Source organism: Adiantum capillus-veneris, chromosome 30 (assembly GCF_014529385.1).
Source record: "Adiantum capillus-veneris isolate H3 chromosome 30, ASM1452938v2, whole genome shotgun sequence".
NCBI lineage: Eukaryota > Viridiplantae > Streptophyta > Polypodiopsida > Polypodiales > Pteridaceae > Adiantum > Adiantum capillus-veneris.
The window spans coordinates 2320183-2341945 of NC_140960.1; the positions used below are offsets into that span (position 1 = coordinate 2320183).

The 21763-nt window shown below is 43.0% G+C and overlaps 1 protein-coding gene across 2 annotated transcripts in view; it reads left to right on the plus strand.

The window, feature by feature from the left end:
* The window catches only part of LOC147417438 (aldehyde dehydrogenase family 3 member I1, chloroplastic-like), a 62800-nt gene extending 45978 nt beyond the window's left edge, over positions 1 to 16822 (plus strand). For both annotated transcript variants that reach the window (XM_086506638.1, XM_086506639.1), the window contains 2 exons: positions 16087 to 16236; positions 16369 to 16822. In XM_086506638.1, coding sequence (XP_086362764.1) covers positions 16087 to 16236; positions 16369 to 16605 — 387 coding nt within the window. In that variant the 3' untranslated portion in view covers positions 16606 to 16822. The remainder of the gene's footprint in view (positions 1 to 16086; positions 16237 to 16368) is intronic.
* The last annotated feature ends 4941 nt before the right edge of the window (positions 16823 to 21763 follow it).

The following is a 21763-nucleotide window of genomic DNA, read 5'->3' on the forward strand; positions in this document are numbered from 1 at the left end:
AACATGAAAATTAAGGAAGAGCAAAGGAGGAAATCATGCGCTCAGCATGTACGAGTCACGGGTGTCAAGGACACCAACAATGTGGCCGAGGAAGTGAAAAGCCTCTATGCACGTATGGGAATCATTGAGCCAAAACAAACCGGATTATGGAGAGTGGGCAAGAAAGGAGAAGGTGATGCAAGAACCTCCTAGGAACATGTTCTAATCATTCGTTTCGCTACCATAGAAGAGAGGAAGGGCTTCCTCAAAAAGAGGCCTACACTAAAGCGAATAGGGATTTTCTTGGAAGATGATCTTACGTTGTCTCAACTAGCACACATGAAAGAATGCATGCTGGAGGTTCTGGCTGCCTGAGAGAAGAGAAAACTTGTAAAGGAGGGCCTTAGAGAAGAGAAAACTTACAAAGGAGGCAAAGTGATAGTACTTGACAAACGCACCATATGACGGTGCGCGTCTTATGGGACCAACCTAAAGCTTGCGGCATGGAATTGCAACGGCTTGTTACGGCTGGATGTCGGAGCCTTTGAGGATTCCTTCAGAGGGAGGGACATCATTTTCTATTCATAGACGCATCAGAGCCTAGAGAGCACATTCCCAAGGGTGACTGGATACAACTGGGAGAGCACATGTAGACAAGTGGCTTGTAATGAGCACATCAGCAAAGGATCACGATGAGAAGCATTGTTATTTAGGGAGGAGTTACACCCTATCATCCAGGTGGTTTGCAGAGATGAGAGTGCCGGCTAGATGTGGGTCAGAGTTAGAGCGGAGGAGGGTAGAGCTGTCTACATTGAGATATGTTACTTCCCTCCTAGCACATCTCGCCTAAGGGGAAGTCACCATACATGATACTAGATGAGGATATGTGGGAGTTCTCGAGGGATGGGGATGTCATCCTACTGAGGGATTTCGATGCTAGGACATCATGTCATCAGGCATCTTTCTTTGACATTTCCGAGGAGATGTTGAGAGAGCTAGACTCCAGAGAGATGGGGCTCTCCAGGACCTCAAAGATTACTGAGGAATTTACAGAGTATGGGAGATATTTGATTGATATGGGCACAACACATGGATTGGCTATTTTGAATGGCCTTGATAGATACTCCGGTTTAGGCAGCTTCACTTGCAGGTATGTGGATTATGTTTTTGCCCCCACATCACTTATACGACGCATTCAAGACTCATCAGTCTCGCCCTGACCTGTTGGAGTGGCTGTAGGTCATGCTCGAATATCTATTGCAGTAGATTTTATTTACACTATTGGTGTCTTTCATCATGCAGCACATCGCCATCCGAGATACCACTTCTACAGAAAGATAGATGGAGTGTATATAGAAGAGTTGTATAGTCTTCTAGCAAGGGAGAATCCTCATAAACCCTTGTCAGAGCTCACTCACATATTGATAGAGATGATACAAACAATAGCGGTCACAACTTTTCCCCACTCTCAGCCTAGTGGGAGACCTCGCTCTGGGAGCTCGCCTCAGAATAGTTGGTATGATGATGAGTGTTGAGAGACGAGAGCTCGAATACAAAGAGAGGTGGCTTTGGGAGAGATCACACATCGATAGTCGCGTATACTCTTCCGCCGCCTTATATGGCAAAAGAAGAGAGCTTTCTTAGCTCAGCTTGAGAGAGATATTTATCAGATACTCTTCAACGAGGACTCTAGGGAGGCTTGGCGACTCTTTAGAGAGCACTCAGTCTCTCTAGTCACTACTTCTATAGGGACATGGACACGATATGCATCCTCTCTATACACAGTAGCAGAGCAGTTACCATTGCCAGACCTACCAGAACCGTGTCCTCCCACTTCTACTTTCTTCATAGCAGAGATGGTGAAGTGAGCCATTGACAAATTGCACACAGGGAGGGCACAAGATCATGATGGTATAGTGGTAGAGCTTTTCATACATGTTAGTGATCATATTTATGGTTTGTTGACCTTCATGTTCAACAAGGCCATGTATGAGGGGTTTCTTGAGACTCCGAGTACATCTACGATTGTATCAGTACTCCAGTCTAGAGATCCAACCCTGCCAAGTAACTATTGCACTATCATGATCGATCACTCATTGGCCAAGCTATATCTATACTTGAGCAGATGGGTAGAGAGAGAGGTGTACGAGCTTCAGGTCAGGCTGGATTCGGGAGGGGATTCTCTACACTTGATCATATCTTCACGCTTAGAGCGATCATTGAGGAGGGCAGAGTTCATGGGAGGAGGATTTATTGTAGCTTTGTGGATTTCCTCAAAGCCTTTGACACAATCGCGAGAGCCAGGTTGATACATTGACTACATGACTTGGGAGTCTCACAGGAGCTTGTATGGGGTATCATGGCTTGAATGAGACAATTGTAGGGAGAGTACGGACAGCAGAGGGTTTTTCAGACCCTGTGCACTCTACATTGGGGTAAAGCAGGGATGCACACTTTCTTCGACTTTGCTTGGGTTGCATATTGATGGGATTGCTGACTATATTAAGACTGCAGTGGATGGGGGAGCACAACTGTCAGGTACATGGATACCTCTATTGCTTTATGCGGATGATATTGTCCTTATTTTAGACTGTCCAGAGGGTACGTTGAGACATCTAGATGCGTTAAAGGTTTATGCACATGACAGTGTGCTCTCCATCAACCTTGGCAAAACCAAGGTGATGGGGTCAGGAGATCAGCACCTATTTTTACATACGGACAGGGTGGACATATGATGGATGGAGATCCATGGACAGAGACCACTTGTATCCAAGATCTCCAGGCTGATCCGGGTGAAAGCCTCGGTGCCACATGAGATTATCAGAGATGAGATGATCGCACCACCAATTGTAGTGGAGGCTCTTGCTAGATCAGTGTCTTTCATTCATAGCACATTGGAGACCACACAATAGATATGCATGACTAGAGCTTGAGTGATTGCGACAATTGGCCAGTGAGGGTGATACTTCATGCTGGTTTGCACAGATTTCATCTTGGTTTGAGCTACATGGATTTAGTGTGGACATGTTGCCCCCTTATCAGTTCCTTGGATGCACCATCCCTCACCCTCACATATTCAGAGATTAGCAAGTTTATCAAACATGATCTCATTCAGCTGGATACTAGGACTTGGCTCTCTGTCTCATGTGTTTGGGCACGAATTAATTTAGACCATCTTCTCCGGAGGATGGGTTTATCTCACATCCCAAGTACATGGGAAACCATCTATCTCATGGCATTAGATGTGTTATTGGTCAGCTACTCACCTCATCTCACTGGTTGGAGATAGAGATTGGCCGATACAGAGGTATACCCCTAGAGGAGAGATTATGCCAGGTTTGCGAGAGAGAGCCAAAGATAGAGGAGCACCATATCTGCCAATGCACAACATACTATGAGATCAACGGGCGTTTTCATTGCTTATTCAGAGAGGGCTTTGGCCCCTTTTTCTGCATCATGGATTACTATGATCAAAGGTGCGGGCTGTGCCTAGGTCTCTTCTTGTTGGAGATCCGTTGACTCGGAGAGACTACCCTTAGGAGCAGAAAACCTTCACAGAGGATCCATACAAAGCCAGATCACTTTTTATAGAGGGACTACTCGGGATGTACCACCATAGGTGTTACTCAATCACACCCTTATTGGGACATTCTTCTTGATCGAGCCATCCAACTTGGTCGTTCACGACGCCCAAGGATGCGAGGATATTCACACAGTAGACGAGGTTTACATTGGAGGCTACCGAACATCATTGAGGCCCCCCCCCCCCCCCCCCCCCCCCCGCGCGCGAGCTGACCATGGAGGACATTGAGGCCATACTGGAGAGACACATGAGAGAGCTCATGGGATTGTCTACTTTCCCCATTGTGCACCTCATTAGCCCTCGTGTGATTTTACCCCTCCCCATATGTTTTGAGCGGATGTATTATGTGATGAGGATGAGATGTTGATGTTGATGAGATGTCGTCTCTTTACTTAAAGTTGAGTACTTGTTTCAAGTTTTAGCCAAGTAAGCTGCTTCAACTTATTTTGCGTATGCCTTTTCTAAAAACATGTTTAAGTAATTAATGGTTTGTTTTATCTAGTTTTGTTTAGTGGCAAATAAAGTGAATTTTTTTTGTTTCTTGTTTTGTTTTTTCTTCTTTTTCTTTTTCTTTTTTTTGGTTTTCTTGTGTTCCTTGCTTTTGTAGTTTTATGAGTGTTTTATCCCCTCTTATAATTCGTGAGTTCAGATTATTCCAAACTTATGAAGGTATATGTTGATGATGAGGATGTAGGTTAGGCTTACATATGCCATACTTACCCACTCTAGGTACCCTCACCCTCATTTATATTTTTCTTTATGTTCCCTTGACTCTGTACTAGAGTTACACATGGATGTAACCTTTTGGTCTCATAGGTCATTTTGGCCTTTTGAAGACGTTAATATAACATTTCACTTCATTTCATCTCTCTCTCTCTCTCTCTCTCTCTCTCTCTCTCTCTCTCTCTCTCTCTATGTCAAGCTTTTCACTTCTATCCTTTTTGTTGGATACAAATAGGACACACACCTGACATTGTATTATTAGAAATACTCTTTAGACTAAATATGAGTTTGGGAAGCCTTAGGGTGAAATTTGAACTTGCCACAAATCATCTAAATTTAGCATGTTTTGGGACTAACTTGGCGGCACCTCCAAAGCACTGTGCTAAGGCTTTGTACAGGAGGTGAAAGTTTTAAAGCCCAAGGGGTGAGTTTTATTTTTACCAAAGTTTATTCTAATTTAGCCGGTCTGTAGGCCTGGGTCTGGGTCAACTTCAAATAAATCTACAATGAGCACTTCTTGACCATGCTAGACGGGGGATTCCTTCGGAGACCACGCTACAAGGACACATACATGCCACATAGCTCACGAGTAGTGATTGGTCAGCTCCGAGTATCATCACACCGGCTAGAATAGAGACGGGAAGAGCTGCTGATACCCCCCCGAGCTAAGAGGGTACCTATCCTCAATCCTACCAACAATGGTCCTGTCACTCACTCACTCACTCATATTCATTATTAAGCCATCTTCCTCTGCATCTTCTTTCTCTACACCCTCTTTCTCTGTACTTTACAACGCCAAACCATTTCCTTTCCTATAGCATCTCGAGGCAATTCTAAAGAATGAACGATGGGGCTCGGGCTCTGATTTCCATGGTAGATGTACTGTATACTCTCAAGAGCACTCATCAGTTGCATGGTGCGACATATGATGCTACGTATTGGGAGCTGCTACAATGCACTCAACAACTCTTTGAGAAGGATGTTCTGCTAGTTTGTTAACAAGATCATATAAGGCGGCTAAATAATCAAGTAACATATCTTAGGGTTGTCAAACATGAACGTCATGATGCATTGCACGATCTTGCGTCGGTCCACAAAACTATGGATGGAGTCACTCTTGGTATAGTACCTTAAATAGTTCCACTTAGCACTGATACTCAACTTGTGATTTTTGCGTCCACGACGACTCCTGTTGTAGGTGATCCTATGGGTTCTATTACTTTCACCGAAAAAATGCCACAGTAGTAGTAGTAGCAACAGCAGAGACAAAGGCAAAGTCAACCTTGTAGAGGACGAAGACGAAGACGAAGATCAAGAGGAGGAGAACTGTCTCCATGTCTATGCCGCCCTCGATCACTATAGCGGCTTTATTGATGTGTCGTAGATATGGATGGTTGTCCACCTTCTTTGTTTGAGGGGAGGATTCTTTAGTCTGTGTGACATCATATGAGTTGACCATTGGCCTGCGTGGCATTGAGTCTCGATCCAACTTGCTTCAGTATAATCCAAAGTCCAGAGTGAGGATTGTTGAGATTATGGCCCTTGGAAAAGACCTCTCAAACTCTATAGGCATTACCTCTTGTACAATCAGGAGTCTAGTCATCTGGTGAGCATGTGAGGGCGCATGGCCTAGCACACACGGCATGGTGAGTTGTACAAGAGTCCAAAGCTATCTTGAGTCACCCCCATTCTGTGGAGCCACTCTGTCACAAAGTGATGACGTGGCTACGGACAACAAAAACCCTAAAATTCCTGCAAACCCTAATTTCTGCCAGAAACCTTAATTTCCGGAAATCGTGGAGGTGAAAAAAATAAATAAATAAATTAATTTTTTTGGAAATTTTGAGCGACGCAAACTTCAGCTTTTTGCTATGATTTGGGAGAAAGAGAGAAAAAGAGAACTTGCTTTTTACTGACTCTCATTGAGAGAGAGAGAGAATCTGCTTTTGCTTTCAAGCTTTTGGGGCTCTACTTTTGGGCATTCCTTGTAATCTTTAAATTAGTGGCGAGGGCCTCACTTCTCAGAGCATCTGGACGCAGAGTCTGAGAGTGAAACCCTAACCGCTCTCTTGTACTTTGATGATTGATTAATACAAAAAGAAATACCGAAAGGGGCGCCAGTCTTTGGGGCCAATATCTCTAGGCACGGAACTCGACCGGGCCAGTGCAAATCTATTGTGATTTGTGAATTGTTTGAAGTGGTTATTTGGTGCTGTCGTGATTGATTCTTGACTTGGAGTGTCCAAGTCTGTTACAGTGGTATCAGAGCCCGGCCGATTTCTCTTCTACGAGAAATCCGATCCCCAATTTTTTTTCCGCGGCACCTATGGCTTCACGCAAGGATCAATCGGCTCCCTCTGCATCTGGAGATGCGGGCAGGGATCACAACGAAGAATCCGGTAGAGAGTATGGCCCGCCTCGGCATACTCAGGCGGAGCGGCAAGAGATGGAGCATCGCTAGTTGATCGGCGATGCAACGAAGATGATGCTCAATTTTGCAAAGGACCCAAAATTTTCAAAATATATGAGCGAGACTTCTTTTCAAGAAGTGCATGAGCAGTGGTAGAAAACCACTGAAACCCACTCTCAAGAAACCTTCTGATCACAAACAGTATACAGAGAAGGAATTATAAGAGGTGGTTGATGCACGGATTGCTTAGCTTTTTGACGCGCACAAGAAAGCCAAAAAGTACGGCAAAAAGCAGAAAGAAAAGCACGGACTTCCCGGGATATTTGGGTTGTCAGTTGACTTTTGACAAGGCAAAGAAACAGAAGAAGCATGTTTGATTTGAAGGAGTACCGAGTTCTTCTTCTTCTTCTTCTTCTTCTTCTGACAGTTCTTCTACCTCTTCAGATTCGAGCCAAGAAGACAAAAAAGGTAAGAAGCGAAGCAAGAAGCAACGCTTCGGAAAGGACAAGAGAAACACAAAGAAGACTAAATCTCGCCCAGAGACTGATAGTTCTACTGAGGACTTGTCTACAGAATGCTCAGATTCCGATGATGGGAAACTTTTATGCGAACAAGAACAATTTTTACAAAGCCAACCAGTATGACTTTCTCGAAGATAAAAGCAAGAAAGTCCGAGAGTTTAAGGTGGCCACTCGATCAAGTTTGATACTTTTTTAGGATACTCAGATGCTTTGAAGGCTTTGTCTTTTATACAGCAGTTTGACATTGCTTTCGCGGGAGGACGCTATTCAGAGCACTCCAAGATTCGGAGAGCTACCTCTTACCTTAAGGGGAATGCTCGTACTTGGTGGTCCACGCTTCTTTTAAACAAGACTGCGCCAGTTAAATGGCTGAAATTTAAGAAGCTTTTTATTTCTTCTTGGTTGACGCAAGAATATGAACGAGATGTACGAGCTGCTTGGAACCATCTTCGGATGACCAAGAAAGATACAATCAATGCTTATTGTGAAAGATTCTGGAGCTCTTTTCTACAGGCCTCTTCATTCAAGAAGATCTCGTCAGAAAACAGATTGAGCGGTTTACCTTGGGTCTACCTAAGAGATCCGAGATCACTGCTTGGAACAGAAGTCAGCTTCTATTCAGGTGTTGATGAGTCATGCGAAGCGGGGCTTTGCCATTCACTCTGGCAGTCTGACCTACCCCACAGATGAGGCCATGACACAACGAGCCGAACAGACTTATGGGAATGAAAGTAGAAGGAAAAAGAGCAATCCAGAGAAGAAGGATGCACGACTCAAGCTTACTCCTCAGGAGAAAGCTCGCTTCATCAGGGAGGGGAAGTGCTCTGGATGCGGGGAACATGGAACATATCTCCGCGAAGTGCCCTAAACAGGCACCGAAAGAACAGAATGGTAAGAACGGCGACATGCCTGAGAGTTCGAGAGCAGTTGAGGAACGTGGCAGAAAAGGCAGATAGAAAAGCAGAACTAGTACCACATGGCGTGGGACCTGCACTGAATCTAATGAATGAAAGTACAAACTTTGCTGCTTTTGGGGCAAAGTGAAGGATCAGGAAGCTCTTTTGAAGGAGCCAAGGCCAACTTCTTTTCACTTGGAATTGGCGGCTCGATTTGGAATTACGCCCGACAGACTGACGCCACAGGTGGAGGCCACAGGCGGAGGTAGTTCGACTGGCACCCGGATGGGATGTTTCCATTACACCGAGCATTGGCAAACTTCGTTTGCAATGACAGGGGTGTTCAAGGCACGCGAGTGACGTTCTACTCAGGATCCCTTGGTACCACAAGAACTACGCCGTGGTTGACTACCGGGCCGAGAAAGCGACTTTGATAAATGAAGGGCTTAGAGATTGTACTTGATGAACTTCAGTTTCTTTACTCATTCTTATGGGAGAGACCTCAATGATGGATAAAGGTTGAATATGTTTTGACCTGAACAAAAGAACGTCAAGATTTTTCTCCACACTCATGCCGATTGCTTTTCAGAGGGCCTGAAGATCAAACCATTGATCTGATACTTGGAAGCACGCCACCGAACCGGCCACCTTACCGTGTGAGTCGAGTACAGAATGAAAAGATTATGAACCCAGTGAGAGACCTCTTGGAAAAGGGTCTTGTCCAGCATAGTACTTCACCGTATTGCTCTCCACTGTTGTTGGATTTGAAGAAAGACGGATCTTGGAGAATGTGTATCGATTATAGCGCTCTCAACGAAATCACCATCAAGAACAGTTTTCCGATTCCTAGGATTGATGATATACTCGACAGCTTACATGGATCTTCGTGCTTTAGCAGGATTGACTTGAAGAGTGGATATCATCAGATCCGAATTGCGCCGAGAGACGTCTACAAGACAGCCTTTCGGATGACTTTTGGGTTATTTGAGTTTTTGGTGATGCCTTTTGGCTTAACCAATGCTCCTGCGACATTTAACCGGATGATGGACAGGATTTTTCGAGAGTATAGGCTATTTGTTGGCACTTTCTTTGATGATATCATTGTTTCTCGAAGAATGAGGCAGAACATAGAGATCATCTGCTTCAAAGACTTTTTGGGACACTTTGTCTCAACAACAGGAGTGCAAATGGATCCGGCCAAGATAGACACTATCTGTGATTGGCCCGATTTGAAGAATATCCATGAAGTTGAAAGCTTCTTGGGACTGTGTTCGTACTACAGATGGTTCATTCAAAAGTTTGCAGAGGTTGATTTCCCTTTGCATATCTTGATATAGAAAGGAGTCCCTTTCTCGTAGGGATCCACAGAGGTGATTGCCTTTCAGACATTGAAAGAGAAATTGACTACAGAACCAGATTTGACTTTGCCGGACTTACAGAAGGCATTTGAAGTATTTTGTGATGCTTATGGTTGTAGTCTGGGTGCGGTCTTGATGCAAGAAGGCCATGTCATAGCTTACGAGAGCCGTTTGTTCTCTAGGCCAGAGATGACAGCACAGATCTATGAGAAAGAGCTTTTGGCGGTTATCCATGCTCTTACTTAGTGGCTGCATTAACTACTCGGAGCGGATTTTACTGTCTTTACAAACCATCAAAGTTTGCTCTACTTCTTGCCACAGAAGCAGCTTTCGGAAAAGCAGATGCGGTGGGCGAACATCTTGTCACAGTTTCACTTCCAGATTGTCCATGTGCAGGGACAGAAGAATGTGGTGGCAGATACTTTGTCTTGGAAGCCGTTGGTTCTGGCTATTTCCGCGATACATCATAGGAGCTTCGAGGATATGGTCGATCAGTATGCCACAGATACAGATTTTGCAGATATTTTCACACGGATATGGGATGGGGAGACAGTAGCTGGATACTCCCTTCGGGAAGGCTACTTGATGAAAAAGACTATGTTGTGCGTTACACAACCGTTGAGGGAAAAGATTATGACTGAATGCCACTGTCCACCTTTTACGGGTCACCGCGGCATCGCTACCACCATGAAAGGGGTAGAGAGATACTTCTTTTGGCCGAGACTCAAGAAGGATGTGGAAGAATTTGTGCGCAGTTGCTTGGTATGCCAGAAAGTCAAGTTTGACAGGCATAAGGCACAAGGATTGTTACAACCTTTACCTATACCCACCCGCCCTTGGAAAAGTATTGAAATGGATTTCATTTTTGATCTCCCGAGAATACAGAAAGATCATGATGATTTTCCGATTACATGGCACGTCTGAGACGATTGTCTCCGACAGAGACCGCAGATTTATGAGTTTGTTTTGGAAGGCAATTTGGGAGAACATTGGCATGCAGTTGCAGTTCTCGTCATCGTTCCACTTGCAGACTTACGGGCAATTTGAGATTGCCAATTCAATGGTTTTAGATTTATTGAAGTCTTGTATCTCGGATCGGAAGACTTAATGGGAAAAGAACTTACCTTTGGTGGAATTTGCCTACAATAACACGATACACTCTTCGATGGGGAAGACGCCATGTGAGATTGTTGAAAGTGCTGCGAAGGTTCCATCATTCCTGAGCACGAAAGATTAGATATTTGAAGCGGATGAATATTCGCGAGATTTGGATACTGCTTTTGCCAAGGTTCGCGAGACTTTGCAGAAGTCTCAAGAACGACAGAAAAAGGCAGCGGATCGCCATTGTCGCGACATGAAATTGAAGGAGGATGATTGGGTGCTTTTACGTTTTGAGAAGGCACGCCTACGAAAGAAAAAGGGAAAGGAGAGGCTTTTTCCAAAGCTTAGTATGCGATACTACGGACCTTTCCAGATCACTGACAAGATAAATGATGTCTCCTTCCTATTGAAACTGCCAGATACTTGGAGGATTCACAATGCATTGCATGTCAGTCTCTTGAAACCTGTTAAGGGTGATGTGCCTGATGATGGGGAGCGTGATGAGCAACCTGAAGTGGAAGAAAACGAGGAGATCCTTGTTCCTGAACAGATTTTGGCACATAACGATACGAAGAAAGGTAACGTCCGAAGGCGGTTCTTGGTTAAGTTCAAGAAATTTCCTGCATTTGATGCGAAGTGGATGGAGGAGGAGGACCTAGCAGATACTCCTCGGATTGTGAAACTTTACCTCGATGTTTTGGTTTAGCATAGTCTACTCCAAACGGAACACAGAATTCAGCTTGGCCGGAGATCTGGTGTAGTGGGATGCACAAGAGAGGAGTCACTCCGCTCCCTTGTCAACAGATGCCTCGATTTTGATACTAAAGTCACTGATGTCTCTTTGAACTTCAGGGATACTGATAGCTGACAGTATTCTGCTGGATGACTTTATAATGGAATTCCTGATAATGATACTGAGTTGTTTCTTCACTTCTTTTGAGTGCAGGAACTGATAGACGAAATGACTGCAGCATTTTGGTCTACTTGATCTCGAATAGACATGGTTGCAATAGGGGTTAGTCAATCGGACATCGATGAGGTCCCGATTGGACCTAGATGTGATTGCTAGCTACATTGCCGATAAATCATGCTCTAAGATCCGAATGAATGTTGAATGTCCTGTGATGTTGTGTGATGTGACTGTCGATTTTGTACAAGTGCTAGATGTGTGTTCCTAGTACGTAGGTACTAACAGTCAGTGTCTACTAAGACGGTTTATGGCTTTTGTCGGTTTTGCAGGTATAATCGCGGTCGATTACAATGCTTTCAAGAGGGGGGTATGTCACAAAGTGATGACATGGCTACGGAGAGTAGAAACCCTAAAATTCCTGTAAAACCCTATTTTTGCCAGAAACCTTAATTTCCGGAAATCGCAGAGGTGAAAAAAAAAAATAAAAAAAAAATATACATATATATATATATATATATATATACACTTTTTGGAAATTTTGAGCGACGCAAATCTCAGCTTTTTGCTATGATTTGGGAGAAAGAGAGAGAAAAGAGAACTTGCTTTTTACTGACTCTCATTGAGAGAGAGAGAGAGAATCTGCTTTTGCTTTCAAGCTTTTGGGGCTCTGCTTTTGGGCATCCCTTGTAATTTTTAAATTAGTGGTGAGGGCCTCACTTCTCAGAGCATCTAGACGCAGAGTCTGAGAGTGAAACCCCAACCGCTCTCTTGTACTTTGATGATTGATTAATACAAAAAGAAATACTGAAAGGGGCGCCAGTCTTGGGGCCAATATCTCTAGGCACGGAACTCCGTCGGGCCAGTGCAAATCTATTCTGATGTGTGAATTGTTTGAAGTGGTTATTTGGTGCTGTCGTGATCATAGTTGCCACGGAGTTTCGAAACGTTTCGTTTGAAACGAGTTTCAGAAGTTTCGAAACGGTTTCGTCCGAGAAAGAAACGCCAAAACAGAAGTTTCATGCAAACTAAAGAATGTACGTAAGTTTAAGTGGTATAGCTGAGATCTTAGACATGAAAAAGAGGCAGAATAGGACTAACTTTCATCATTAGAAGCAAGACAGAAGCTACATTCATGACGTTGAGGATTTCATGACGTAAAAAAATCAACGCTACGGCCTGACGTGCGAAAACTTACGAGCCTTGACTTTTCCTTTGAAACGTCCAAACTCATACAGAAACGTTTCAGAGAAACGTTTCTGAAACGTTTCGTAGGTTTCATAAGTGAAGAAACGTGTTTCTTGGCAACTATGGTCGTGATTGATTCTTGACTTGGAGTGTTCAAGTTTGTTACACACTCTTGCAGTTTGGGAGTTGCCTCTTGACCCTTGAGAGGTGCACCTAGCCATATGCTGCCACTACTTAAGTAGCTACTCATCGTACACACTTCTAGTGTTGGTTGATCATTTCTACTATCAAGTTTTGCTATTGTTTTCTACTTTGTATTATGAATGCTACACTAATCATGCCACCTTAACCCTAACACCCCCCCCCCCCCCCCCCCCCTTCTTCTCTCTCTCTCTCTCTCTCTCTCTCTCAAGCACACACACACTCGGGATAGATACATGTTTAAATACTTTCATTGTTTCCTATTGCTTATTTATTAAAGTTACAAAAGGCAGGCCAGTTTAAATGATTTGAGATTTTTTCTGTTTGTTTTTGTTTTTTTTTGTGTGTTTTCTTTTAGTTTCCCTTGTATTTGTGATTGGGTTGTCTTGGTTTTGTTTTTGTCGTCTTCTTTCTTTGCTAGTGCTTTCTCCTCTTTTTTGTTTGCCATTTCTTTCTTTTCTGCTATTTAGTCTATAGTTTCTACGTTTGCCTTTGTCTTTGTTTTCTTTTTCTTTCCTTGGATTTATGATTGGGGGTCTGAGAGAAGCTTGGGGCCTTTAGCCTCTTTTGCTACCTTTGCCTTGATGGGTGCAAATTCATTGCAAGTTGCAATGCTATGGCTCTCCAAACATAGTAGGATATCTTGATCAGATAGTAGAATATGCACTGCATACATAGTGTTCCTCAATCTCCGCCTCGCAACCTAGTCTGCATACCTCTAGGCCGTGGGGGATCCGAGCTACTCTACACACCTCTATCTCAAGGCGGTGTGCGAATACTTTGAGCTGACCCACCGCTATTTTGGCACAAAGTGTAGAAATCTCTACATGTATCTCCTCTGTGTATGCATCCATCCTTCAAGATGCTAATGAATTGATATTTGTAGTATCTTTGGTGATAGAAGCTGGTTGGGAGATCCCTGTCTTTCGTGTGTAGAGATGTCAAAAGTCCTACCTTAATACTTTTGTCCACTAGACTACTGATGATCAAGTCCAACAGCCAAGTAACCCCCCAAGTGCAAACCAAGACCAATTGTAACTATTAACTGTAGCACAACTACAGACAAGATTACCCACCGTCCAGGTGAGTTGACTCCTAGCATGAGAGAACCACCAAACCACAAGCAACAGTACTCCAAGAGTTCAAAGGCATGGTATACACAATGAAATGAAGCATGGCATCGTAACTATCGGTGCTAACTGTCTAAATGAAGAGGCTAGTGTATATAAAAGGGCTAGTATGGATGTTGAGGCCATGGCCCATGAGTATGGGCCTCGATAAGTACCAGATCCCATAGGTGGAGGATGCATTGGAAATGGAACCCTAACTTCTTGTGCTGAATCGGACGTTGTTTGTGGAGGCTGAGACGATGTGAAGAGATAACCAAGGGAGTTTCCAAAGCGAAAAGCATATGCCACAGACTGCTGAGAGTAAGAAGCCAATGGTAGCAGAGCTAACTGCGGGGGAGACAATGCCAATGGTGTGCAGTCCGTATGCCCTACAATCTGCGGTGTACCACACTGACTACCTACTACCATTTGTATATTGTCTCTTGCACAAGTGGTAGCAGATGACAATTGCCATACCCTAGGGCCCTAGGGCACAGTAGCAGATGACCTTTGATGCCTCATTTACTACAAAATTTGTTCTTGTAGCAATCTTGAGAAGATTACCTTGATTTGCAACACTCGAAACACTTCTTGTTATTTGTTCTAGTTGATGAAGATGCAGTCTTAGATGATGTAGCAATGAAAGCTCCTCCATTGGTTGAAGTCTTCTTTGTTGTTTTTTCTCTTCTTCAATTAAAGCATTAATGATATGTTTCAAAGAAGGTGTTGAGTCCTTTCGTTCTAGCACTATGACAATGTTGTTAAAATTTTCGGGAACATAACTTAAGAGTACGTCAACCTTATCTTTCTCTGGAATCTGACACTCAATTGAGTAATGATACTCATTAAGCTATTCACGAGGCTTGAAATATTCTCCCCTTGATTCATTGTGAGTTTGTAAAGGTTTTTTTAAAGGCTTATTTTCTCTTTTCTTGTTTGGCACCAAAGTTTTTGTATAGGGTGGTCCATGCTTGGTTGGCCGTGGTGCAATTGTCAGTCAAGTGCGCATAATTATCGTGCAGTGATATGAACACTAGTATATTAGGATATGGCTAGGTGCAACCTCTCGAGGGTCACATATGCATCTTTCCCAAGGGTCATGGGGCAACTCCGAAAGGGCAAGAGAGGCTCCCTGAATGGGGGTGACAAGGGTGATTGGGAATAGCTTTGGACTCTCGTGCAACTCACCATGCTATGATTGCTAAGCCCTTGTGTCCTCACACACTCACAAGATGACTAAATTGTTGACTATACAAGAGGTAATGCCGATAGAGTTTGAGAGGTCAATGCCAAAGGCCATAATTCCAACACTATGTGTATGTGAAAGAGAGAGAGAGAAATGTTGAAAGAATTGAGTGCAAAGTTTATTGATTAGCATTGGTTTTCTCAAGTTTAAGATTTAACATTAAAGAACCTAACAATGATTTAGAGGATCACCACTTCAAACCATCATTACCTTATCTCCAAAGCTTAAAAAAAAACACCAAGGCCTTTGCCACAGGTAGGCCAGAAAGTAGAAAGAGGAAACTTTAACCTAAATAGGAAAATTAGGAATGACATGTAAAGACCAAGGACATGGAGCTGGTGAGGAAAATGGGGTTGTATAGGAGGGGGGGAGGGGGGGGAGGTGGGAGATTAGATCAGTGTAGATGGAAAGGGCGTGATGAAACAGGTTGCTGATGGCAGCAACATGCTTTCCAAATGGCATTGCAAGTTGCAACATCCACTAAGGATCTGTGGCAGGATCTGGCCATCGAATGCCAGCAGAAGAATGCCTCAAGATAGGGCTTTCAAAGCCAGAAGCATTTGACTCTCTCTCTCTCTCTCTCTCTCTCTCTCTCTCTCTCTCTCTCTCTCTCTCTCTGTAAGAGAGATTTCCAACGGCATCCTGTATATTTGGAACTCGAGACAGGTATTTATTGGCATGTAGCTTTAGGCTTGTTTTATTTTTCCCCAGATGAGACACGTTTCTTGTATGTATTGTTTTGGTATTGTGGGCCATATTGGCCTTTAACAGATGTTTATATACCTCTTTGTTCTCTCAGTGTGTGTGTGAGTCCAAAATTTTACTGACTCTTTACTTACGCTCATAAACTTTAATAATGGACAGCTTCCTGATATAAGTGATGCTATACAATTCGTGAATGCAAGGGAGAAACCCTTAGCTTTGTACTTGTTCACAAACAATGAGGATTTGAAGAGCAGAGTTATCAATGAAACTTCTTCTGGAGCAATGCTCGTCAATGATACCGTCATTTATGTAAGTTATAAAAGTTTTGTTCTATGTATTTTGCCTTCCATCCATGGATTTCCTTTTGCATGAGTTGCTCACAGGGAGCTTCTTAGGAATAATTCTGGGCGAGAAGACTCAAGAGTAGGTTGTTCTCTACAGGTTGGGGTGCATGAAATTCCATTTGGAGGAGTTGGAAATAGTGGAATGGGAGCATACCATGGAAAATATAGTTTTGAGACTTTCAGCCACATGAAACCTGTTTTGGTGAGAAGAACTATCGGTGATCTCTTAGTGCGGTATCCGCCTTACACGCCTGCACGGCAAAGCATCCTACGCCGTGTAGTCCGCTTCCAATATCTTGAGGTCCTTCTTGTCCTGCTGGGACTAAAAAAATGAAGAAACTTCTGGAATACCAACTGTAGTGTGTGGCAGCATAAATCAAGTGTGGCTTTTGCTGTGAAGCTATATCTTGAGTTTACTGGAGGTGTCTCATTTGCACATATGGCAAGAAATAAAGCTCCTCCTTTGCTTGTAATTGCTACCTTATCTCACAATTGTGTGAATTTGTAATCTTGGATACTATTGAGGTATATATCATCGAAAACCTTTGGCACGTGTACAGTCAAGTCTGTTGATCGAAAATCTTTGGCATGTGTATGTTAAAGGAAAGCATTGCAGTCGAGTCTGTCAATCGAAAATCTTTGGCATGTGTATGTTACAGAAACAGAAGAAGAGAGAGGAAGGAAAAAGGTTGGCCATCATTAATTTGCGATTGGCGCTAATTGACAAGCTTTATTCCCAACTGCTCCCAAGAGTTCCATGGCCAAAGAGAGATGGCAGGTTATTGGCTTGAGACTTTAGAAATGGGGAGGGTTAGATAGTGTCGGTAGTATGAGAAGCCTTGCATCTGGCATTTCATAAGACTATACCCCTCTTCATATCCAGAATATGCTAGACATAGAGCAATTTTGGCAAGGCCGTTTTCCTTTAATTTTTAATACGTTGGTTTTGGAGCCATCTTTTCCAATTTTGGCCATGCGGACTAGAGAAAGGCAAAGTTTCCAAATAGGACATCATCCAAGCTCTAGCTGTTGCTTAAGGTTTTGTGACTTGTGGAAAATTTAGCCTTGGTTGTGGAGACATCACCTTTTGCTCCACTGCCCATATATGGAGAGACTACCCTAATCTGGTTGCGAAAAGGTTGTGAGCGCTTGGTTGCAAACTCTAGTGCCTCATCCCTCGTGTTCCGTTTGGAAAAGTGCTTTTCTTTCGCCACTCCAGTATGAACCTTTCCTTGGGCTTACCAAAAAACAAGTAACTAGTCATGCTTGGTTGGCCTTGTCATAGCAAACTATGTTTTCAAAATGAATTAGAGTAGATTGAAAAATTTCTTCACAATTTTTTTAAAACAAGAAATATATGTAGATGAATCTAAACTATTTTATGAAACACATTTGTGAGCCTAAGATCATATAGTGATTGTTGCAATAAAAGAATATACTTGCTTCAGTGTAAAATGAGCGTGTTTCATTCTTTCCATATAGATAGAGCACTAAACTTGTGCATAATGTGGCTATTGAAACAATTTTGCATTACATGGACTATTGCTTGCATTGCAAACAAAAAAATTATTTCAAGGACGGTTAAAGTGTATGCACACAAGGGCTTGTATTAAGCCACGTCTGGAACCTTCCTTGTAACAAGGATAAGATACATGCGTACATGTGCATATACTCTATCAATTTAGAAATTGAAGATAGGAGCCTATGAAAGATTCCAGATGGGTAACGAAGGTGCAAAGCAGAGGACACCTGCTTGATGTAAGTTCGGGAGTAGCAGAAATCCCAAAGCAAATGCGCGTCAGCCCCATGACACCGAACACAACAAGTGGAAGCAATGCGTCGCACCTGCGACAAAGTACCAATTGGTAGAGCACCCATTACGCATCTCCACAAGAAAATGCGTTCCTTGAGTGGTAAGTGATTCTTCCAAATGCGAGAGAATATTTTTTGCCACCATAATTGTCTAGAGAGAGACCACAATTGATTTCTACGAGACACAATCCATGCATTAGACTGCAGCAAGGCATAAACAGACCCAACAGATATGCATTCTATCCTAATATCGTCGAGATGACAATCAGGAAGCCGAGAGTCCCCAAATAGTGGAGGCACTGGAGAAGCATCTGCAAGTAGCTGCTTGATTTGCTACCATAAGAGTCGATAATGAGCTCCCAAATCATAACGAACAACAGCGACCGGAAAAGAAAGAACTTGTCCCGCATTATCCACCACTTGATCAACCTCGCAGGTCCCTTTTTGTGAAAGAAAGTAAGCTTGTCGAGGAGAACGCCAAACCAAAGTAAGAGAGAAAGCTTTGCTCCAATGAATGCTCTCCAACCGAAGTGAATTTCTTGGAGGAGATTGGCGACCTTGCCAGGATAAGTACAAGGTAACAACAGACGAAGTGAAGGGACAACCCGGAATATGGCCATCCAACTGCCCAAAAATGACATCCCAATATAGAGGATGCCAATGACCAAAAGATTGCATGACAATGCCATCACATAAATGTGAAACCATGAGCGTCCACGGCTGTCACTGATCCACCAGCGTAGGCAAAAGCATAGCTCGTCGGGCCAAAACGCGTCGACATAAATCCATAATATTAATCCCTCTCAGTCGCTTAGGCATGCATAGCTTATCCATAGATAGAAACCGCAATCCGCCGGAAATGTTCCAACATACATGACATGAGAGACCCAATGTACCACTGTGGCCAACATAAAATGGCAAATAGAACTGCACATAGACCATCATTATGCATTGGATGCACATGCAATGGCTAGATTGACAATTTCCAATAGCTAAGCTTCATGTGTATTCTTTGTAGCACCCATTCAAGCTTTTGCGTTGCACACATTCCAACCAATCGGATATCCCAAATGGCGTACTATGGTATGAGGGAAAACAATTTCCCTTGGCCATAGAAGCCTATGCCAATCGAGTTCCTTTAAAGGCATCAACTTGGATTTACTAAAATTAACATGCAATCCAACAAGCTAAATAAATGTAGAGCATGCATAATCTGTTACACATCCTCCTTAACATTTTTGGGCGTAAAAAGAGAGTCATCAGCATATGCTTGGCCGATAAATTGCTTTCCAGTGGTAGAGCAAGACCATGTAGATCACCGAGGGCCTCAAGATGTAAGAACAAGGGCTACGAAACAATTGCATAAAGCAAAGCACTAAGAGGACACCCTTGTCTGACCGAACGTCCAAGATTCCAAGTATCCGTGATAGAACCACCCAACAGACCTGCAGAAGTGCTTTGAGCGTTCAGGAGGAAGATCACCTGCAAAATTTTTGGCCCAAATCCAAGCCTTTGCATTATTTCTGCGATATAATTCCATAAAACAATATCAAAAGTCTTTTCAATATCAACTGGCATAACCAACACATCTTACCGAGTGTATTTTGCATATTCCATGCCTATGATGACGTTCGCCAAATTACAATGATGTGCCGGCGAGGTATGAAACCATACTGGGATTGATGAACTTCTTCATGCAAGTAATCCTTAACATGGTTAACATTTTGGCCATCAATTTGTAGACCACCGGCATAAGGGTGATAGGCCGCCAATGGTAAAATTGATCACAAAAGACATGCTTTGGCAATAGCTTGAGCAATCCCTCCTTCCAAGAAAGGGTACATCCTGCTTCTCCCAAGCCATATTCATAATCACCAATAAAGGTTCCTCAAGGTATTCCCAAAACGAGAGGAAGAGCTCAATAGTAAGCCAGTCCCATCTAGGAGATTTCCATCTTCCTAAGTCTCGCAGACTTGCATGCAACTCTGCCTCAATGAAAGGAACCTCCAACTGTTGTGATTGCTGTACATAGATGACTTGAGTAAAATGTGACAAAAAAAGATCCAGTGCCAGTTTAGCTTCATGAGTAAGAGGGGGTGGTGCTTCAAAGATCTTTGCATAGTGTGTAACCAAAGCCTCTACCAATTGTCAGGAGGAGGATGTCCATTCGCCAGAGGAAAGCTTAACTCTTTTATATCCTGCCACCGGCAATAATGATGTAAATGCTTGAAAACTGTTTGGAAGCACATACTTTATCAACAAAAGCATGTTGCCTTGCCCGCGTCTGCCATTTAGCCAATTTCTGCTCATCGTTATGCCGTATAGTAGTACGGGCTGAAATCAATGTATTAAGCTCAGTTTTCAAAAGCGCGAAGGAATTAGCCATTTGCATCAATCTTTGATAGGTGTCCCTTGTCTGATGTACATCACCACGCAATTGAGACATAAAATACTTGCCATACTCGCTAACAACCCTCTAGATCCACATATAAAAGCGGAACCACACAACATCCATATCTATGTACATATGAGAGATCAAATGCGGGATTATGTCCACAATCATGGCACGGAAAGCTTCATGCTTTATATATGCATTATTGACATGTAAAAGTCTCTTTCTGGGCAAAGAAGCAACATCCGTATACGGACCAAAGTGTAAAACCAAACATATAGGAGCATGATCCGCCTTAAAGTATAGTCGACCCTCGTATCACACACAAAATTGTCACATTGCTGTCTGTGAAAAAGATACCAGCGGTCCAAACGAGCTCGATAAGAGGATTGAACATTATGCTGGAAGGTAATTCCTAGATCCCCATCATGCAAAAGTGTCCATAGATCTAATGCATTACAAGAACAGACCAAATGATCCCATGCTGGACATTCCATACACAACATGTGTGAATGACCAATAGTATTGTCGACAGGGGCTGGCGCATTATTAAAATTTCCACAAAGAAATGCATCCGAACGCCAATTGTACATGGAGATATCTCTCCATAATCTTGCATGATCATTAGAAGATGTAAAAGCATAAAACCCTCCAAATTCAAAAACTTGCCCATTAACACTACATTGAAACACCATCCATCTTCCATTTGGGTCATTGTAAGCAATAGTTGGCTGTAATTCATACCGAACAAGCATAAGCACTCCGAGTAATTTTTATTGCTTGCATAGGCAATGCAATATCCCACAAAATGACAAGTGTGACTGGAAAATTGATGTTGATTATGATCTTGAAGAACTACCACATCCGCTTTACATGTATGTACATAGTGCTAGGTTAGTCTCCACTTGTCATGATTGCATAACCCACACACGTTGTATGAAATGCATCTCAGTGAACCATGCATCCTATGAGATATATACAGAGGACAACAACGCAAGAAAATCAAGTGGAAGTGCCCATGAGCACATCCACATCTACTGCAAAATGCAAATGGGGTTCTGGACATTCCGATTGCATGTGACCAAACTTACCATATCGAAAACAAGAATTGGCAAATTTGCCCATTTCGTCTTAAAAGGGCGTTTCACAAGTCACCTGAATTTATCATTATGCATGCGGGTGTGGGGACATCTGTATCCCACAAGATGAAAAATCTATTAGTACTCATATCCAATTTGTGAGGACACAACACTTTTCCCAACTGGGCAGCAAGAATCGAAAGAAAGTG